This window comes from Melitaea cinxia, chromosome 8 (assembly GCF_905220565.1).
Source record: "Melitaea cinxia chromosome 8, ilMelCinx1.1, whole genome shotgun sequence".
Taxonomy (NCBI): domain Eukaryota; kingdom Metazoa; phylum Arthropoda; class Insecta; order Lepidoptera; family Nymphalidae; genus Melitaea; species Melitaea cinxia.
Window position 1 is genome coordinate 7,164,153 of NC_059401.1, and position 21,201 is coordinate 7,185,353.

The 21,201-nt window shown below is 32.1% G+C and overlaps 2 protein-coding genes across 2 annotated transcripts; one reads left to right on the plus strand and one right to left on the minus strand.

Moving 5' to 3' along the window:
- Window positions 1–206: 206 nt before the first annotated feature.
- Window positions 207–7,939, plus strand: LOC123655646 (carnitine O-palmitoyltransferase 2, mitochondrial). The gene is made up of 8 exons (XM_045591407.1): window positions 207–1,149; window positions 1,254–1,432; window positions 1,634–1,904; window positions 2,202–2,392; window positions 4,419–4,588; window positions 6,173–6,286; window positions 6,785–7,086; window positions 7,369–7,939. Exons 1-8 carry the CDS (start codon window positions 536–538, stop codon window positions 7,493–7,495), a joined length of 1,968 nt encoding a protein of 655 aa, XP_045447363.1. The 5' UTR covers window positions 207–535; the 3' UTR covers window positions 7,496–7,939.
- A 9,439-nt stretch (window positions 7,940–17,378) lies between these two features.
- LOC123655609 (protein retinal degeneration B) lies at window positions 17,379–21,201 on the minus strand. The gene has a single exon (XM_045591373.1). It carries the CDS (start codon window positions 21,199–21,201, stop codon window positions 17,680–17,682), a length of 3,522 nt encoding a protein of 1,173 aa, XP_045447329.1. The 3' UTR covers window positions 17,379–17,679.

Here is a 21,201-nt window from a genome sequence, read left to right on the forward strand (position 1 = left end):
ACTGGGTGTACCGATTTTGATGATTTTTGACATTTTCATCGAGATCTGATTACAACTTTTGAAGTAATCGTTGATAATGCGTATTTACTTGACTATTCTTTCGTCTACCGAATCGACTTCAGATCGCCTAGTTGCAAACTTGCAACATTAAAGTGACGTCTGTCACGCGTCAATGGGTAAATTTTTATATGATTAATAAGTTATTTACTTGTTATTTACCTTTGCCCTATACGTTCGTAACGTTACAGTCTTCTGTTTTTTACTTTTATAACTATAACTGACTAAGTAACTATATATGTAACAAATATTTGGAAAGAATTTCATTGAATTCTTTCGTAATTTATATCTTTTGGAAGGGTCGTCTCTGATATCATACACGGTTTATACGTATTAATAATTGATACTACAGACATAAGTATCTGCACTCTGGACGTGTTTGAATTTTAATATTATGAGTGAAAGTTAAATAAGTGCCTGTTAATTATCATTTCTTATGATACATTAAATAAGTATATAAATTTAAATATTAAGTAAAATGCTCTCAGTCAGTAAAATATTAAAAAGTAATAATAGTACGTTTAAAAATGTACAAGAATTACGAAACCTTGCGACGAAATCGAAAAAAATTAGAGATATCGCCTATCAATATATGCAAAGAAGTAAATTGCCTACGATGCATTTTCAAAAGTCACTACCACGACTACCAGTACCACAATTAAATGATACTCGAGACAGATATCTCAATGCTCTGAGACCTTTGCTTACCAGTGACCAGTACGCTGAAGCTATCAAGAGAACTGATAATTTTGTAACAAAAGAAGGAGCAGAATTACAATCAAAACTCATTGCCAAGGATAAAGCTAACAAACATACAAGTTACATCTCTGACTACTGGTTTAATCTCTATTTAAGAGACCGTGTTTCTCTTCCAATAAACTATAATCCCATATTGGTATTCCAAAATGATACTAAACCAGAATACAATGATCAGCTGGTTAGAACAGCAAATTTATTAGTAAGTGCTGTAAGATTTATGTTGTCTTTGAGAGACCAAATTCTTGAACCTGAAGTATTCCACATGCAACCAAAAAAAAGTAATACACCATTATTTAGAACTATTACAGGTTTACTTCCTGAAAGCTTATCATGGTAATCTTTTTTTTGAAAATTTATAGATTAAAAAATATTTAAAAAATTAAAAACTTTTCATGTACATTTAAAAAAAAAACTCAAATCATCCTTAAATGTTTCAGGTATGGTGCATACCTGTTTAAGGCTTTTCCTCTAGACATGAGTCAATTTGGTGGTTTATTCAATGCCACTCGTATTCCCATGTTAAACAAAGACAAAATATTTAGTGATCATAGCTGTAATCATGTTGTTGTTCAAAGGAATGGCAATTTTTATATATTTGACGTTTTAGATTCTGACGGTAAATATTTTAATAATGTTTTTGTAAAAACTTATTTTTTATGCTTTAAAAAAAAGAAATTTATGTTAAAGTTCTACCAGGTCACTCGTACCATCAAAGTTTCTTTACCTTTTATGTAAATGTGTATACACAATACATTATTTGCATATATTTCAATGTTGTTTACTTTAACACTATACTATGTGCTTTGTTTATTTTCAGGGAATCTTTTGCTACCTTCTGAAATTTTAGCAAATTTATCAAAAATTCTTAATGATAATACTCCAAAAGCAGAGTATCCATTAGGTGTATTAACAACTCAAAACAGAGATCAATGGGCTAAACAAAGAATACATTTGGAAGAAATTGGAAATCATGATGTATTAAGGAAGATTGATACAGCTATTTTCAATTTAGTATTAGATGATACGATTATTGAAAATAATAAACACAAAATTTTGTCTGAGTTTTTACATTCGGATGGAACAAACAGGTCAACATTATTTTTATTATTAATTTACATTTTTATGTATAATTAGAACTAATTTATTTTAATTATCACCGCACATCGATTTCGATCCAGATACATTCTCTGAATAGCATTGGCTTCCCAATGAAAGTTAACTTGTCTTCATGTTTTAGTTGAATGTGTGTGAATCTTAACTGAAAGAGGTTTTATTTTATACAGTACCTTCACAGACTGAGTTGCATATTAATTTTATTTTAAATATTTTATTTTAAATATTTTATTTATTGTATTTAAATTGTTATTAATTATAATTTATTACAGATGGTTTGATAAGTCATTTAGTCTTATAGTAACAAAAGATGGAGTGGCAGGTGTTAACTTTGAACATTCATGGGGCGATGGTGTAGCTGTTCTGAGATTCTTTCAAGATATTTATGCAGAAACTATAACTAAACCTTTTGTCAGTCCAGACTTGAAGCCTTCAAGTAATAATGTTACGGTTCAGAAGTTACGTATGTATCTGCTTCCTCTTCTTAAGTTTTTAACACTTGTATATTTCACTTTCCTTGTTTCTTATACTTATTTCTTAATCGACTTTTATGTATGTTCGGGGACAACTTTGTCGTTTATGAATCGATTTTGATAATTCTTTTTTGTTGGAAAGGAGATATCCCTGGTTTGGTACCATGATATGGTAACCAGGATCTGATGATGGGATCCCAGAGAAATCGAGGGACACTCGAAAATCCGCATAACTTTTTACTCGGTGTACCGATTTTGATAATTTTTGATTTAATCGAAAGCCGATGTTTATTTATTTATTTATTTATTTATTTATTTACACTTTCGCACACTAATACAAGGTTTTAATAGCATAACAAATGAAATATAAAAATAAAATTTGCATCAGCTGCAACAGGCGGCCTTATCGCTAATACAGCGATCTCTTCCAGGCAACCTTTGGGCAGAGGACTAAATAAGAAGTGTGGGATGGGGCGCAAAAATGTTATGTAACATACATATGAACATATTATAGTCACAAACGTACATGAACACCAAATACATTTACTTACATATACATAATACTTACTTACATATACATACATTCAAATATATACATATACATATACACATACATAAATATACATACACATACACATACATACACAAATACATATATATCAATAATAGTAATAAAAAAAAATAAAAAATAAAAAAAGTCATATATATCATGTGGTCACAGTTAAATTTCATCGAGATCTGATCACAACTTTTAGAGTAATCTTTGATGATGCGTATTTACTTGACTAATTTTTTGTCTACCTACTTTCTATTACTTGTCGATATAATTGAAGTCAGTTTTTTTTCGTTTGCCTGCAAACACAATTATTATTTAAATTACATGTGATATATTTTTATAACAACTAGTAGTCGCTCAGTGGTCGAAATTCGACCATAATTAATTCAAATTATAATTTTGAACATATAGCTATAAGTTGTGTGGTTTCGGCAAGCTGTGTGGTAACGACAGCAAAGAATATAGCCACCCCCTCTCTTCCCGTGGTTGTCGTAAGAGGCAACTAAGGGATAACACAGTTCCACTACCACCTTGGAACTTAAAAATAACCATCCAACTGCTGGCTTTGAAATAGACAGACCGACGACAAAGCCAGGCCTGCGGTCACCAACCCGCCCAGCCCAGCGTGGTGACTATGGGCAAAACACATGACATCACGCCATTTTTGGCGCGAACTTGTGGAGGCCTATGTCCAGCAGTGGATTGCGATAGGCTGATGTGTGTGGGTTTGTGTTTGAACATATATATATTAGTTATTATGTTTGACAATCAGTAAAGACAAACCATATTAATCTATAGTCTATAATCTATTCTCAATTTGATTGCCGCGTGTGTGTCAAATATATGGTAGTATGTGTAATGCTTTTTATTGATTGAATGTATTTTTTATGCATAATTTGAAAAAAATATTAGCATTCTGCACTCCTTCTCTATATAAACTATAAGTGTGCGAAATTTCATTCTCCTACATCTGCACAATTTTCGTAAAAAGGTGTACAAAGTTCTTGCTTCACGTATTAATATATAGCGGAGATAAGATTATATTTTTTGTACAAAAATATATTAATATGTAGTTACCATTTTGTAGGCAATAAAACAATATTGTGAAGATTGAAATAAAAAACAAAATCAATTTCTAAAACATTATATTAAGTAGATATATTTTTTAATTTTTTGTAATTTGAATTTTTTTATCAAAAATTAAATACACATTCTTAAAGCCAATTTCCAAATAAGTCCTGACAGAAGAAATATTCCTTGATGCACATTTTTCAGCAATATTTAGACTAGTTATGTTTTTTTTTTAGTTTAATAAATAAAACAATACAATAAACTTATGTTTTAGTAGTCCTACATTTCGTTTAATTAAACTTTAATAGGATTTAATTGGAAAAAACATTAATAAACAAGTTGTATGACTACTATCTATACTTACTATAACAAAATATTTATACTTTCAGAATTTAACCTTGATGATAAATCAAAAAGTTTTATCAATAAGGCCAGAAAGGAATACAATGATTGGTGTAATTCTTTAAGCATTGACTACATTTTGTTCGAAGGCTTAACAAAAGGAGCTTGTAAGAAATTTAAAGTTAGCCCTGATTGTATTATGCAATTGGGATTTCAGGTAATATAATTTTTTTTATTAAGTAAGGATAGTAATGGTCTTATTTTCAATATAACTAGTACTATATAACTAGCTAGCAAACTTCGTACTGCCATTTTTTAATATATTTCCTTTGTATAAATCTTGTCCAGATAATAGCAAATACAAAAAAAAAAGAATTATCCAATTTGTCTGTCGTTGGGAAGTTAATACCTTAAGTAAATACCTCCATTTCGGCGACATGGAACGATTCGGAATTTCATTCGGATTAGGAATGGTGCTGATAGCCGAAATACAGGCTATGCCTAGTTCGGTTACAGATGCTAATCTCATTACTTCTAATATTGTTGCCACATTATCATTGTAATATAGTTCTAAGTTTGTGAAATAAAGATATTATTATTATTATTATTAATAGTTAATACTAAAATAAATGTAACGTTTTCCGAGTGATGACTAATTTTTTATTATTATTATTATTTTGTTTGCTATAAAAACCTTCTGTGGGTCTTGAGGAACATATAAAAAAAAATTAGCGGAATTGGTCAAGCCATTCTCGAGTTATGCGCTTAGCAACATTCATTTTTATTATAAAGATATAGGATACTACTGAACTATTGAACAAAACTATTAGCCAAAAAATTATTTTTATAAATTAAAATAGGTTAATTAAAAAAAATCAATTACTTATTTCTACCCAAGACCTCCTTGTACTAGGGAAACTTATTTCTGAATCAGTTCTGAATTTACATTTGGATTAGGGGGATAGCGAGGTGACTGGTCAAAATTAAAAAGCTTAATAAAAACTGGACACAAAAAGCATAACTATGGCAACCCTATTATGGACTGAGTGATAATATCATTGAAACCTGAACCTGTTATGAATTCTGTTACGTTTTCTGTTATATCTTCCTTGTTATGCCAACAGTTGGTTGGTTTCATTTTTTGTAAACTCAAACATCTTATAAAGATTAGGATATTCAACTCATACTAATGTCTTCCTTGCTAAACATATAAACATAAAAACATTCATATAGATGTTAATAAAATTACATCGTAGTCTACAATATTAAGTTAACAGAGTGGTTTTTCTCGCTCATCGCTCTGGTGTAGTAGTGCGTGTGTCGTGTATGGGCTCAAACACCGGCGATTCTGGGTTCGATTCCTGTTCGGAACGGATATTTGTATTTGTACAAAATATTTCTTACCGGTCTGGGTCGGTCCTTGTGGGTCTCCTCACCGAGCCTTGAAGAGCACGTTAAGCAGTTGTTCCGATTGTTATCATAGACACCTGATAGCAATCTTTACTCATAGTAAAGAATATATCCGCTAACCCGTAGTACCGTAGTACCCGTAGTACCCGTAGCGTGGTCGATTAAGCTCAACCCTTCTTGTACACGGAGAAAGAATCGATAGACTGGTTTTTAATCGCGATTTTTAACGATTTTTCTTATATTTTTTAGTCGTGAAATATAAGAAATATAGATACATATATAATAATAAAAAAAAAATTGAAACACTACTAAAAACTATGGCCCTTAATTTGTATTAAAGTAACAAATTAAGCTATTTAACTAACTTACTTAACAAAAGTTATCGTTTTAGGCTGCTTATCATCTTATAAACAGTAAATTTGTGGGCACCTATGAATCATGCAGCACATCCGCCTTCAAGCACGGAAGAACAGAAACAATGAGGCCTTGCACTGATAAAACAAAGGTAAATGTTAAATTCTATTTGTAGCTTTTTACCGTATCGTAAAAAATCGCAAATATCCATTTAAGCTAGTGTCTCTGAGTCTTTAGTTGTTCTTTTAAATTAATATGCTGCTTAATATGTAATAAAAAAAAAATTCCTTTAACTGTCAATCTGCAATGTAATATAAGCACATTTGGCGAAGAGATTTTTGTTGTCATTTCTGTGATAAAAATTAGTGAAAAAAAAATACGATCTTCATTTAAAAATTACTTCGTATAAATAAATAAATATTAATATGAATAATATATAAGTGATTTTATATTGTCATGTTTACGTTTTTGTTAATAGTAGGACATTTCTATTTTTAAATCTTTTCTACTTCTAATCATAGTATTTATAACCCGATAATATTTCTCAGTATTCAAACTTTCTAATGTAAAATGAACCTCTAAAATCTGACAAGTAAATCTTGGAAAGTAATTTCTCTCCTTTTATATAGATTATTATGTTATTTTACAGGCGTTTTGTGAAAAACTTCACTCAAATAATCCGTCCAAGCAAGAACTTCGTGCAATTATGCAGGAATGTTCCTCTGGCCACTCTGAATTAGTGAAACAGGCTTCGTTGGGTCAAGGTTTCGACCGTCACATGTTCGCATTAATGAAGATTGCAGAAGACAATAATATGCCCAGACCGGAAATATATGATTCCTATGAATATAAATATCTAAATAAATCTATTCTAAGTACAAGTACTCTGTCCGCACCGAGTGTTTTGGCTGGCGGTTTCGGTCCAGTTGTGAAAGAAGGCTTTGGCATCGGGTAACATACTTTTTTAAATATTTATTGCCTACTTGTCAGTTTTTCAATTATGTTTAAAATATATTGATATTTAGAAAAATTAAGTTATTTTAAAAGATTTATAAATTTTTTGACATAACTATAGTTGTGACTTTAATTTTGTTAGTGAGTTTTAATAATTAATATAAATATTGCTTCTAGTTTTTGAAATTTTAGCACATTGACTTTAACATTTTTAACAGTAACTTTATGTTGTGTAATTTATGTCTATATAATATATCTAAAAATTATTTTAAATTATAGGTACTCTGCTTTTCCTGATAAACTTGGAGCAGCGGTAACAAGTTACAAGGCACATAACAGCAGCACACAGTTTGTTGAGGCGTTACATAAGTCGTTTGTTGATATCGCACATATTCTATCGGGATAACCAAAACTATAACATATTATTAATAATGTAAAACTAATCTATTTTCATACTGTACTGAAATCTATTTTCTTGTGTATTTGTGTTTTTAAATAATTCTAAATAAAATATGCTTTAAGGCGTACTAATTGCAAATAATTTTTACATAAATAAATAAAAATATATTTATATCAAATAATGGTATCGTGTGCTTTGTAAATTAAGATTTATATTGAGATAGGATTCCCAATTACAGTACCTATGTTATTTTTATTTCATATGTTTTAAGTGAAATAAATAATATACATATTTAGATAATATGGTAATATTGTTATTTAGATGAATAAGCGTAATAGTTTTAAATTAGTATTTTTGTCATATTTGTGTGACTATTCGGAAATGTTTTTATTCCGATAGACTAATAGTAGATAAAATATTAAAGTAAATCATTTAACTTTTGCATTTTTAGATATATTTTATTATACAAACATTTTTATAAATAAATGTTATAGGCAGTTTGGATTTTTATTTTACACCTTTGAAATGACAATTTTTTTATAGTACAAGGACAAAAAAAACCTTTTTAGAGCCAACAACAATAGTTTATTTATCCACACATAGTTATAATGAATACATCAAATTACAAAATGAGTTAGAACTAGCGCATCAATTATTAAAAGATCAAATAATCATGTATTTATATATAATCTTTAATTTACATAAAGTTTAATATTTATTTGAATAAAAATTTAAATAGCATAAATTAATGTATGTGATACAAAACGTTTTCATGCTTTGCACATTATAGACTATGTTTACCTTTTTAAATTGAAAAAAATAATTTATTTAATTTGTAATATGCACTCTAAAATAATAATCAGCATCCTGACCACAGACATTATAACACTGTATGTAGATTGCATTTGCCTATCTTTTCACTGGCCAGATTCCTGATTCTTATTTTAAAAGACTTAACACATCCCTAACTGTACAATATTTAACCGTGTAAATAAAACAATATTGCATTTTTATAAAATAAATCTAAACATTATAATTATTTAGAATAACTTTACTGACACATATACGTTTTACCTATAAATAAATTTACTAGAACATCAAAAATCTCTAATTCAAAGTAACAATCTCGACTCACATCTACACATACATAAGCCAGTTGGTAAATTCCACTCATACGTTTAATACAAAATACTATTCGAGTAAATAAAAAATATATAGAAATTTTGCATTATGTAGCCTTTTAGATTTAGACGGTCAATTCGGCTCTAGTCTAGTACAACATCAATATCCTACAAAAAACATGTTTTGTTATTTTAACACGCGAGTAGATTAAAAGTGGAATAAGGTTTCAATTACAAATCTTTATCGATCGTACTTCTTCGCAGAGATACCTTTTTATATAAATATCGAGCGGCCTCGCATAAGAAGCCGTACAAAAACGAAAACGAGTGAGATCTTAATAGCCATATTTAAAAGTATCAATAACTACGTTTAAAGATATCTTTAATCTTATTTTGTTAATATTCAATATTACTATATTAAAAAAATATCATGAGTACATTTTCAACTTTATCAATTTCATCAGAAACTCTATTATTATGGCAGCCTTAAATAAAACTATACTATTTTTTGAAACAGAAAATCATAAAATAGACAAATGTGTACTTTGTAGAAAGTGTGTAAGTGTGATGTGATTTTTTCACAATAAATCTAAATCGATCAAATAATAGTAGGTAATGGCAAGAAATCTCTACCGGGGATTTTGGTAATTAATCGAGAGCGTCAGAATAAGATAATGTGGGTAGTCTTGTAGCTTGTGAAGTACTTCAACCATATTTGGGCTCTGTGTATAGTGTCGCATGTCTAGAGCAGCCGATCAACTGTTAGAAAAACTCGAGCTCGTCAATTATTATGCTATACAGACGTTTCATCTTGATGTTCTCGTCGACTGACGTACTGTGACCCATAGTCTGGCATTTATGTGGAGACAGTCAGTCAGCCAGTTCAGCCTATTGCAGTCCACTGCTGGATCGTCGGTCCAACGGGCCGGAGTACGTCCTACACTACATTAGCCCAGACGCGGTCTCCACTCCAGGACACATCTGCTCCAACAGCCATCGGTTCTGCGACACAGATGACCAGCCCACTGCCGCTTCAACTTGCTAATTCTGTGGACATGTCGGTTACTTTCGTTCTTTCGCGGATAGTCTCATTTCTAATCCTATCTTTGAGAGAAACCCCAAGCATAGCCAGTCCCATTGCACGTTGAGCGACTTTAAGCTTGTGGGACAGTCTCATCATCAGTGTCCACGTCTCAACTCCATATGTTAACAGAGGCAGGATGCATTGTTCAACGAAGCCTGCAAAACGCCGCCCAGCTCAACCGAATCCTCCTATCGGCCTCCTTCTCGAAGTTGTTGCGACCTAGTTGGATGGTATGGCCTAGGTAAACATAATCCTGAACAACTTCGTGAAGGGTACCATCGACCGAAACCGGTCTCGGTATGACTTGGTTGTTAAATATAACTTTCGTTTTGTCCAAGTTCATACCGAGACTGACTCGTTGGAAGGACTCGTTTAGGCCAGCCAGCATTTGGCCTAGCTCATCCAACGTCTCCGCAACGATACGTTGAAGTTGACGATATCGTCGGCGAAATGAAGGTGAGAGATGTATTCGCCGTTGACGTTGATACCTAATTCCCCCCGATTCAAGGTCTTTAAGACATCCTAATTTATGTGGACGAAATTTATTAATCTGACGGTCCGAAAAATAAAAACTGTGTGTACTTACTTTTATTCGAAAATAAAAGTAATTGTTAGAAAACTTAAACTAAAAAAATTTAAAAAGGTCACAGGTAAAATTTTTGCATTGTCATGAATCGACCATTAAAACTTGTATACGCTCTGCCCACATTAAAAGGCCATACAACATATAACCTTTTTTTATTTAATCTTCATAAACTAAAATAAATCCCCACGAGGCTCGAGTAAATTCCTTTTTAGTGTTTTGGCCTCCAATACCATAAACAATTTTGCAATTACGCTCAGTTAAACTGTTCCCTAACAATTGAATCCAAATTACTCACTCTTCCCCCTATTCTAAATTAAATCCTGACAATGATATTGGTACATTTTAAAAAACAAGATTGTACCTACACATTAATGAATAACATAATTAAATATTAATTGACAGTACCTTAAAAGTGTTAAAGTCATTTAAATTAACAATTTCAAACATTTTGAAGCCAATGGAAAATCTTATTAAAACGAATGGTACCGATTTCCTTTAAATCCATTTTAACTCATTTTTGAAAAGATTTATTTTTGATAAGAGTAGTAGTTTACCCTTATCTATTCTCGTATTATAACATAGTTGTATAATTGAAATACGATTCAATTTAATTCTTAATTTAATTATTATTTTGTTCAATTACCGAGTTCATCCTAGATCAAACTAATTAAACTACTACACCTATGTAAAATAAAATTTATACCTACACCTAAGCATATAAGTTACCTAGGTAACATGCGAAAGATAAACTGGAGAACATGCGAAGGATAAATATGGAGCAGCCCGACTGGGGTGGTACCTCGACCTTACAGAAGATCACAGCTAAATAATACTGCTTTCAAGCAGTATTGTGTTCCTGTTGATGCGTAAGGTGACCAGAGCTCCTGGGGGGATGGAGCGATTGGGGATTGGGTCGGCAACGCGCTTGCGATACTTCTAGTGTTGCAGGCGTCTATAAGCTATGGTAATCTCTTACCATCAGGTGAGCTGTACGCTTATTTGCCGAAATAGTGACATAAAAAAAACTAGTTCGATGTAGCAGTAGTGTAGGATTGGGGGTGCTGGGGTCATGACCCGGGAAGCACACGAAAGGGGGCAAAATCACCACGATTTTTTTTTCCACTGACAAAAAATTATTTCAAATCGCCTCCGCCATGAACACGCATAAAAATACAATAGAATTGAGAACATCGTTCTTTATTAAGTCTGATAATGAACATAATGAAAATTGTACTTGCGGTGTCAGTCTAAAGTGGTCTAGAATAAGATTTAGTTAAGACTAGCTTCTGCGCGCGACTTCGTCCGCGTGGAACAGAGGCGCGCGCAATACTTGATCATTAATTTGCTGCGATGTTATTTAAAAACTGCGATATCTCACGAGACACTCATTAAAATCGAATTATGTAAAGGGCTATTTTGTTTTAAATTAAATACTTGTGATGAATAACGTATTTATTTAAATAAGGATTAATATCATGTTTATAAAAACATCTTCGCAAATAATGCATTATTTTAGAACAAACTTGGTTAGCATAAAAAAGGTTATAGTGAGCCAACCTTAAAAGATAGATATATGCTGTCCCGGACTTTTTTTTTAGAACTTTTAAAGAGGATCAATTCTGTCATAAGTACATGATTTTTGCGAAACTTTAACTGTTTTCACAGCGCACGCAGCGGAAGCTCTCAAAAGGAAAAAATAACTCCCGATTTTGAAACATTCTTCATTGTCGCTCCGCTCCTTTTGGTCTTAGCGAGATGATATATAGCCTATAACCTTCCTCGATAAATGGGCTATTTAACACTAAAAGAATTTTTCAAATCGGACCAGTAGTTTCTGAGATTAGCGCGTTCAAACAAACAAACAAACGCTTCAGCTTTATAATATTAGTATAGATATATATATATTTTTATAGCAGTTCTAGGAGGCAAAACTTATAAGCGAAATGCATTAAAAATCTTTTTAAAAAAATGTCATTGCAAAAATTTTGTTCTATTTTGGTACCCTATCTTTCCGTGATAACAAATCAAGAGATGTCATCATCAATATTTTCATCTAGGTATATCAGTACAGTACTTTTTGAGATCGACGCGTTCACACGAACAGTTAAAAAATCTATATAAGTATTTTTTATCCACAGTAGCCGAAAAATATAAATTGGATTATATTTGGATATATAAAATTTTGTTTTGAGAAAAAAAAAACTTGTTCTGTGTATACGTAATGTACCTCGTATTTTGACCCCGAATAGTCGAAAATTCTAATTTTTACGAGATTTTGACTCATTATAATGAAACAAATTTTATTGCGGTTTATAAAAATTTTTAAATGCCCGACATTTCGGATACTTTACAGCAACCATGGTCAACCCTGTCATTTCATTATAAATAGGACAAACACCGTATAAATTATTACGTGTACAATTTATTACATCTTTTGTTTGCTTCTGAATAATTATTTTTTGTCTATTCAAATACAGATAAGATATTGTTTGATATTAATAATCAGAGATTGTTAGATACTTATTTAAAACTTGAGTTTTCCAAACTATAATAAAGGAAAAAACTTCCTAAAGCATTTAATCTTTTCCAAATCCTCTGAAAGAATATTTTTAGAATTTAAATAGGTTTATCGTTAGTCTGCAGTAAACAATTAGCGTGTTTTGAGCGTTAATGTATACAATTTATATCATAACCTATTTTAGTTCATCCATATTTAGTTTCAGTTTTCCACAAATCTGTTCATACATTACTAAGCCCGTTCCTCAAAAAAAAAATCAATTCGTTTTATTTAAATTTCGATCAATTTGTTTTCGAAATAAAACATTTCGTAAAACGAATCGTTATTGGAATATAGGAACCCAGCTTTAGTGAACATAAACATAGTCGGTATATAGGTATTTCACTGTGATTGTCAAAAACGTGGTGTGCCTAAGATTAGCAGGTCTGAATCTACATGCACTTAAATTAAATTTTTCGGCGTATATCCGAAATTTAACCCTAATGTGACTTAATATACTGATACACAATGAATGTATATTAAATCACCATAAATTATATCATTTTGTCATTTTTTATTATACTAGAATGCCTTTTGAAAACAATTGACACCATCCGGTACTACTCTCTCACACTGACTGTTTTTGCATGAAGGTGTTTAAAACGGTGCTGAGTCGCATCGAAAGTGCAAAGATACACAATACTCATTAATAATAAAAAAATACTATTATAAATAAAAAAATAACACAAGAAATATAAACATTAAAAAAATATCTATACTTTTACTACAATTCAACTTAAAAAATAGTTTCTTCAGATCTATAATATAAATAATTCGTAAAAGATTAGAAATTAAGTTTCGGTGCAGTAGCATTTTATTGCCTTTACTTTTTCATAAATATATATTTTTAATAAATTATCAAACCATTTCTTAAATTGTTGAGATAATTATCAACAGTGACGTGTTTAGAAAAACACTAAAACAGGAATGTTATATAACAAACTATTACGAAATAATTATGTATGTATCTACTAAAAAAGAATTCTACGTATGTTTTACGTATATACTAATATAACTCCAATTGTCAGAGACGAATATAACAATAAAAACTCTTATATTTAAATTCATCTAGAATTTATAACTTCAAATCAGACCATTTAGCGAAATTACTTACATGATCACGATTCCCTAGTTTTAATATCAATTTATTCGAATAATTTATAAATTATAAGTTATAGAATGCACATATAATTTATTAAGCTTTAAAAATACTCTAAGAGTCTGTTTCACCGGTTGTGGAGAACGCTATTTGACGGATGGCGGTATCTTACAGATAAAGCTTTCTAATATATCATTCTTTTTAATATTATAATTCCACTATATTTGTATAGATATTACTATTTGCGAATATGAATCTAAAAGTAGGCGTTAATTAATTGAGGAGAAACAGGTCCTCTTACAGTCAATTCGTAACTTATTTGTAAAATATACTTCTTCCACATACGGCGAAACCGTACAAAATGTTATACAATAAACATCGATTTAATAATTCACAGTAAGTTTTATGATCTGACTGGAATATATTTTTTCGTATTACATTATTCGATCATTGTATTTAAGGAGAGTATATATAAAAAAAAAAAAACATTTTACCATAAAATTAATACTTAGTTTTACTTTACTTTCAATTGTTCGAAGATATTTTTTATATATTTTATGAATTAAAATATTGCAATAATTAATTTATGGTAGGTATATTAATATTGCATGTTACCTCGGAATTACTTTTTACCTATAAAAAAATTATAAAAAATAATTTTACTAAAAGTAATTCCCTACTACATAAAATAGGTATAGACAGATTTAGGACATAATTATATCAATTAAAATACTTTATAGTCGAAACTGTCAATCATGCAGTCAGACAATAAGCGTTTTGAAAAAATGTTAACTTTAATTCTAAAAAACTTTGTGAATAGATTAAATATCTCTATATCAAATACAAATAAATAACGAGATGTAATATCAATATATCTTACTATCTTAAATTATTTTAAAAATTTCAAAATGGAAAATTATGAATAATTAGATCAATATTCAGGCTATCTTAAGCTACCGATTACTTTACAGGAACTACTATGGTAACATGGAGTTGTAGGAATAATTTGTATTACAAATTATAATAACTTAATGGAGCATTTTTGTTATAGCTTATATTTAATTTTTATTTTATGACAGGGCTATTTGACACAATACATATATGATGTATTATAAAAATTCAAATATTATTTATATATAATTTTTTTTATCTTAACATCAAGAAAAATTGGCTTCATTTTGTTTTAACTAAAAAGTAAATACAAAAAATTCGAACTTATATTCGAGTTGTATAAAAATGTGTCAAATAGCCAATTATTTTTCACATAACTTTTATTTCATAATCAATAATCTTCTTAGTATAGAAAAGATCCAAAAATAGTACCACAGGTTCAGGTTGAAACGTTTCGAAGGAATACAGTATTCTTTTGATGTAAATTTTATAACACACTAGAAATATTATCATATATCTATAATAAAACCCAAATAGCAAAGCTTAAATTACTTATAACGTTTAGATAAGCATGAGTTAAGTTAGCAAAGATATTATAGGTAATATTATTTAATATATCAATTAGAAAGACTAGATTTACAAATATAATTTATTAAAATCATAGAATACTAAAATGTCCAGCCTTACAAATTGATTAACAATAGAATTTACGTACAATAACGTTTAGCTCATAAGTAACCGAGTTAAATTACATAACGTTACATAGTTAATATTTTATAATTAATAGTAAGGTGCTCAATATCGTCCTATATCTATCCTTCCCATTTTATCCAAAGTCCTGGAATCTATAGTTCACCAACAACTCTATTCTTACCTTATTTCCAACTCTCTACTATGCCCCTATCAATCCGGTTTCCGTCCTTCCCACAGCACTGTTGGAGCGCTTTTGAATGTGACGGAGGATATTCGGTGGGCTATGGATAGCACCAAGCTCACTGCAATGATTTTGTTAGACTTCAGTAGCGCTTTCAACTCTGTAGACTATGACATACTTCTTGGCACTCTTCGTGCAGTTAACATCTCCCCCACTTGCATTGACTGGTTTCACTCATATCTTTCGGGACGTCAGCAGTCTGTAAGGACTGATTTTAACTCATCGAATTGGTTGACCCTTACTGCTGGTGTCCCACAAGGCGGCGTACTCTCCCCGTTACTTTTTTCTATATTTATTAACAACATCTCCAGTGCTATTTCTTCTCCCTTCCACCTGTATGCAGACGATCTACAAATTTACCGTCACTTTGGACTGGCTGAGTTGCATGAGACTATCAATCTCCTTAACAAGGACCTAGCTGCAATCTACCAATGGGCCAATTCGTTTGGACTTCTTATAAATCCAGTAAAATCTCAAGCAATAATTATCGGTAGCAGCCGTTTGAGAAACCGTATTGCCTGGGAAACAGTACCTCCAGTCTTGTACTGTGGCACACCGATACCATACTGCGACAAAGTTAGAAACCTAGGCTTGATTTTGGACAACAACTTATCGTGGATAGCTCATGTCAACGAAGTCAGCCGAAGGATGCACCACACCTTCCACTCTCTTAAGCGTCTCCAACACTTTCTTCCCTTTCAAACCAAAATTCTGCTTGCGCAATCCCTTCTTTTACCTATCCTCGATTATGCAGATGTGTGCTATTTAGATGTGACAAAGGAGCTTCTTAATAAATTAGAGCGTCTACAAAATCTTGCGATACGCTTCATCTTTGGTTTACGTAAATACGATCACATCACCCAATTTCGCACTCAACTTAAGTGGCTCCCAATCCAACTTCGCCGTGATATGCATATCCTTTCTTTTCTCTATAACATACTCCATGACCAAAATGCTCCCTCCTACCTTCGGTCCCGTTTCCTTCTTTCTCCTACCCCAACACGATCCAGAAGGTCTTGCGTCACATCGATGCTCGAAGTCCCCAGACATAACACCAACTTCCTCCTCAATTCATTCACAATACGCGCTGCAAAACTTTGGAATCATTTACCGAGGGTGATCCAAGACAGCACTTCAATTTATGCTTTCAAGGACAGGCTAAGGAAACATCTTCTCTCCGAAGCTATGAACCTCTCATAATTGTTGTACTCTCAATATATGTATGTATGTATGTATGTATGTATGTATGTATGTATGTATTTATGTGTGTGTATATGTAGGTATGTATGTGGGTATGTATGTGGGTATGTATGCATGTATATGTGCATGTAACTATGTATGTATTTAAGTATATATGTATTTTTTTTTTTTTTTTATTTCACTAATTTTGAATGTATATATAGCAAAATAAGTATATGGCATTTTATTATTATTTTTAACTTTTTGTTCAGTTTTTTTTTTCACTTTATCACAAATGCACTTATGAGTCCCGCGATAACATCTTCTCTCACCACCATGGGTAGACTGGTAGAGATCTCTTACAGAGATAAGTTCGCCCTTGCCAACATTTTTTGTAAAAATGACTTGTAATTGTGATTATTTTAAAGTGCAATAAAGAATATATATATAAGGTACACAGTGACGATAAAACTAACTAAATCGTTTTGATTGTTAAGATGTTCTTTTAGTGAAGCTATGATTTTACAATAATTTCGAATACGCGAATAATTCTATGATAAAATATCATCTTAAGATATTCTTTTTGAAAATATATACCTATGATAAATACTAGTTTTTAATATATTTAAGAAATATTTTTTTTTCGTTACTGAAACGTTTTAATGAAATTCTACATTTCTGCAATGGGTTTTTCACTTACCTCACACAGATAGGGGACATGGTAGATGTAGATCGGTGTTTAACGGCGACCTCGAGTAGCAACAGAAGTGTTCACTGGTGCCAGCAAACGTCGTGGAACAAGGAGACGGGCATTTCCTCTGGCCGGTCTAACGGCACCTGGCTGTTTCAAATCAGCTAAATGAGATGCGTACCCGTCACATAAAGTCGTAGCCATGTTGCTATATTTTTTACTTATTTTTCCTGTAGCATATATCTGTTTTTGTGATAATCCACAATTGTGATATACGCTTATATCTTTTCCTGAGCCGTAAGCAGCATGTATAATTACACCATGTTCGGTAATTAAATTATTCAAATGTGCAGCTTTATGTCCTAAGGGATCGGTTGAAAATCCATCCGAAAAAAATACTAAGCCGTGAGGAAAGTTGTGCTCAGCTAACCATGACACAACTTTTCTTTGTTGCATGTCTGGTCTTCCTGTTATGTAAAGAATTAGGTACCCCAAATCTTGCCAAAAGCGTACTACGTCAACAGCTCCAGCTCTCACTTTAGGATCTCGACCAGTAACTGATACACTGGCAGTGAATGAGCCATCAATACTAAAAACAACACACTCGGTCTGTGGCGGAACCACTGCTAGATGAAAATTGCAGCTTGTGTGGTCACCTCGGACAACCACTCTTACTGGGTAAATACCACATCCGACGCTTTGTTTGTCAGTCAATGTATAAGTAATTCTTCCAGTTTTGTCAGTAACTACTGTAGACAATAAAGTCCATTCTCCTGCAGGTGGATCTTTTATCATGTGTATATCTACTTTTTCCCCCGTCAGAGTTATCATATCAAGCGGCCCATACATAAATCGCGCTACAAACGTTTGAGGACAGCCTTCCATCACAATAACATCATTTGCTCTATGGTTAGCTGCAACATTCTTTAATTTAACGGAAGTTCTTTTTCTCATCCACTTTTCTTTATCTTGACCGGGTTTAAACATTGCACTCTCTTTGTCTTCAGACTGACTATATAGAGCTAAATCAAAATGACCCACTTGACGTAATATGAAAGCTATAACGTCTGAACTTTCCCAGTAACTTGCATGAAACAGGTGCGGTAATGCATTTGTCGGAAAATTGGCCAAACCTTCAGGGCAATATAGGGCATAATCAAGTCGTTTGGTGCCCCACCATTTTTGTTGGAGAGCATTCATAGTAATTAACGGAATATTATCAGCTAAACCACTAACGGTACTCTGAACTGATGCTTCTGATAGTCTTCTAAGAACAGGAGTAGGTGGCATTTGTAAATGGTCTCCAAATAAGGTTGGGTGGCTTTGAATAAGTTCCATTAAATGATAGGGCTGCCCATTTCCTAAAGGATATTTAGCATATCTAGCAACATTTATTGGTGGAAGATTTGTAAATCGGGCTGATAGTAATGGTTCTAATCTAGAAGCCACAGGATCAGTAGGATGAAATAAGTTAAATATTTGTTGGACAGGTGGCTTTACAATATCTTTGAATTTATCATCAGATATTTTTCTTGAGGCCAATATTAATGAAAGTGGACTTCCAAATGTAAAGAAGTCACTAACTTCAAATTCTAATTTAGTCTGATTGTCACTAGCTGTGGATGACCGTCTTCTAGGCGTAGGAGCTTGAAGATGGGATTTATTCAAATAATGTTCTGTGGGTTCATTAGGAATAGTTATTTCAGTGTCAAGAATGCTGTTTTCACTGTCATGCCGCGATTGATACTGCAAAGTCCGACAAAGTGCATCATAAGCAAGCACAGAACCCATACAATCACCAACAATACACACCTGCCCATTAAAGCCTTTTCCATCATCTGATTTTATAAATTCATTGTAAACCATATTTGCAGATAAAATAGTTTTAGTTACATGGTCAGTATATTCTGGAGATGATGTTGCAATTAGTGGTATGGCACCAATTGGTATAAGATCATTTGTTAGGGAAGGTGTCTCACTTGTTGAGGGTGAACAGTCAAAACTGTAAGGGCTTAAAGTTGATAGTACCCCGAGAGCTTCAGTACAAATTGATGGACAAGAAACTAATTTTATAGTAATATGACCAACTAATGTTGGATAGTGCTGCCTCATAACAGATTCGAAGGCCCCTTTAAATGTAGTAACATCAGATTTTTTAGCTGTCATATCAATATTTGCATCAAGAATACTTCCAGCATGGAATACAAGAATTAGAACTGTTGTAGGGCATGTACTATGAACAGGTGTTTCTGGGCAGCCATCTATACTGTGATGACTATGTAAAGTTATGACTCTTCGAGAACCTCTTTCCGAAGTTACACGCTTCAAGAAGGATGGGTTAAAAATGCTGTCATCTTGATTATGATCTCTGTCTTGAGTAGGAGATATATCAATATCAGCTTCATCAAGAGAACACATAGATGACCATTTATTAAAAGAAGATTCACAATCATAAAATTCATCTTCTGAACCAGTTTCAGTCTCTGATTCTCTAACTAATGTCTCCATTCTCCAATTTGCCACTTGGGTTTGTATACTTTTGAGGGAACCAGAAGAAGATGATCTAAGGCTTGATTTTAAGGCTGATTTTGATTCAGATGGTGGAGTGCTTTCAGGACTTAAATGCTTTTGAATTTTTTGTTCTGTGTTATTTTTCTTTGTAGGAAATGGACTTGCTGATTCTTCATTCTTTTCAAGGCTGCTCATAGTAGCAGCCAAAGATTTAGAATTTTCTTCTGAAACGTCAGTTTCTTCAGCTGCTTCACCAGCCATTTTCTTTTGTAATGCAAGTTGAGTCTGGCGTTCAATTTCTCGAATATCTTCCATTGTAAGACCATGCCATTCATCTTGCCAAGCCCAGGCTTGCCGGTGAGCCCTTAGCATTGTTTTTCTTAAAGCCACATCATGAATAAATTTCTCCAATTTAGTTTGCATTCCCCAGTACCGAAATTCCACTCTACAAAGTTTATAGGCACACATGAGCGACTTCCCATTTGGTAGAGGTTGAGGTTTGCCTTGTACTTCGCGCCAATATTCTTCTAGCCAAGATTCAGAAAGTGGCCCTCTGTTACATTTATGAGAAACAAAAAGCTTTGGGTCTTCTTCTTTTACATAATCAGCACCATATAGCTGGTCTTTCACTACGTCAATAACATCAACAATTCTATTTTTTAAATCACTTCCAGACAATTTAAAAACATTGTCCTGATGGCCATTATCAGCAAAATAGTAGGTTTCTATTTCCAGTGAAAATTTTTCAACAAAAGGACAGGTGTATCTAGTTTTTGTATAGGGATATGCATTCCAGGCTTCTTCAGAAACAGTCAAGGCTGATTTAGGAAGTAAGCTTTTGAACCATCCTGGCAAATGGCTGCCAACATGATAAATTTTTTGAGTATACTGACCATTTCCACCCGGGCCATTTTCATAAGGCTCATTTACAATTATCTCAACACCACTGCCTTCACCAGAGCTTTCTTCTCTGCTTTTCTTAGCAATCATATAAAGCTGAGCTATTCGATATTCTTCCACTGTTAAAGGAAGAGGTATTCTGTATTCTTTTATCAGCAT

Excerpts from the sequence above, each read along its gene's own strand:
- LOC123655646 (XM_045591407.1), top strand. The coding sequence starts at position 536 with ATGCTCTCAGTCAGTAAAATATTAAAAAGTAATAATAGTACGTTTAAA. Across the intron at positions 1,150-1,253 it reads CTTCCTGAAAGCTTATCATG|GTATGGTGCATACCTGTTTA; the intron begins GTAATCTTTTTT and ends TAAATGTTTCAG. Across the intron at positions 6,287-6,784 it reads CTTGCACTGATAAAACAAAG|GCGTTTTGTGAAAAACTTCA; the intron begins GTAAATGTTAAA and ends GTTATTTTACAG.
- LOC123655609 (XM_045591373.1), bottom strand. The coding sequence starts at position 21,201 with ATGCTGATAAAAGAATACAGAATACCTCTTCCTTTAACAGTGGAAGAA.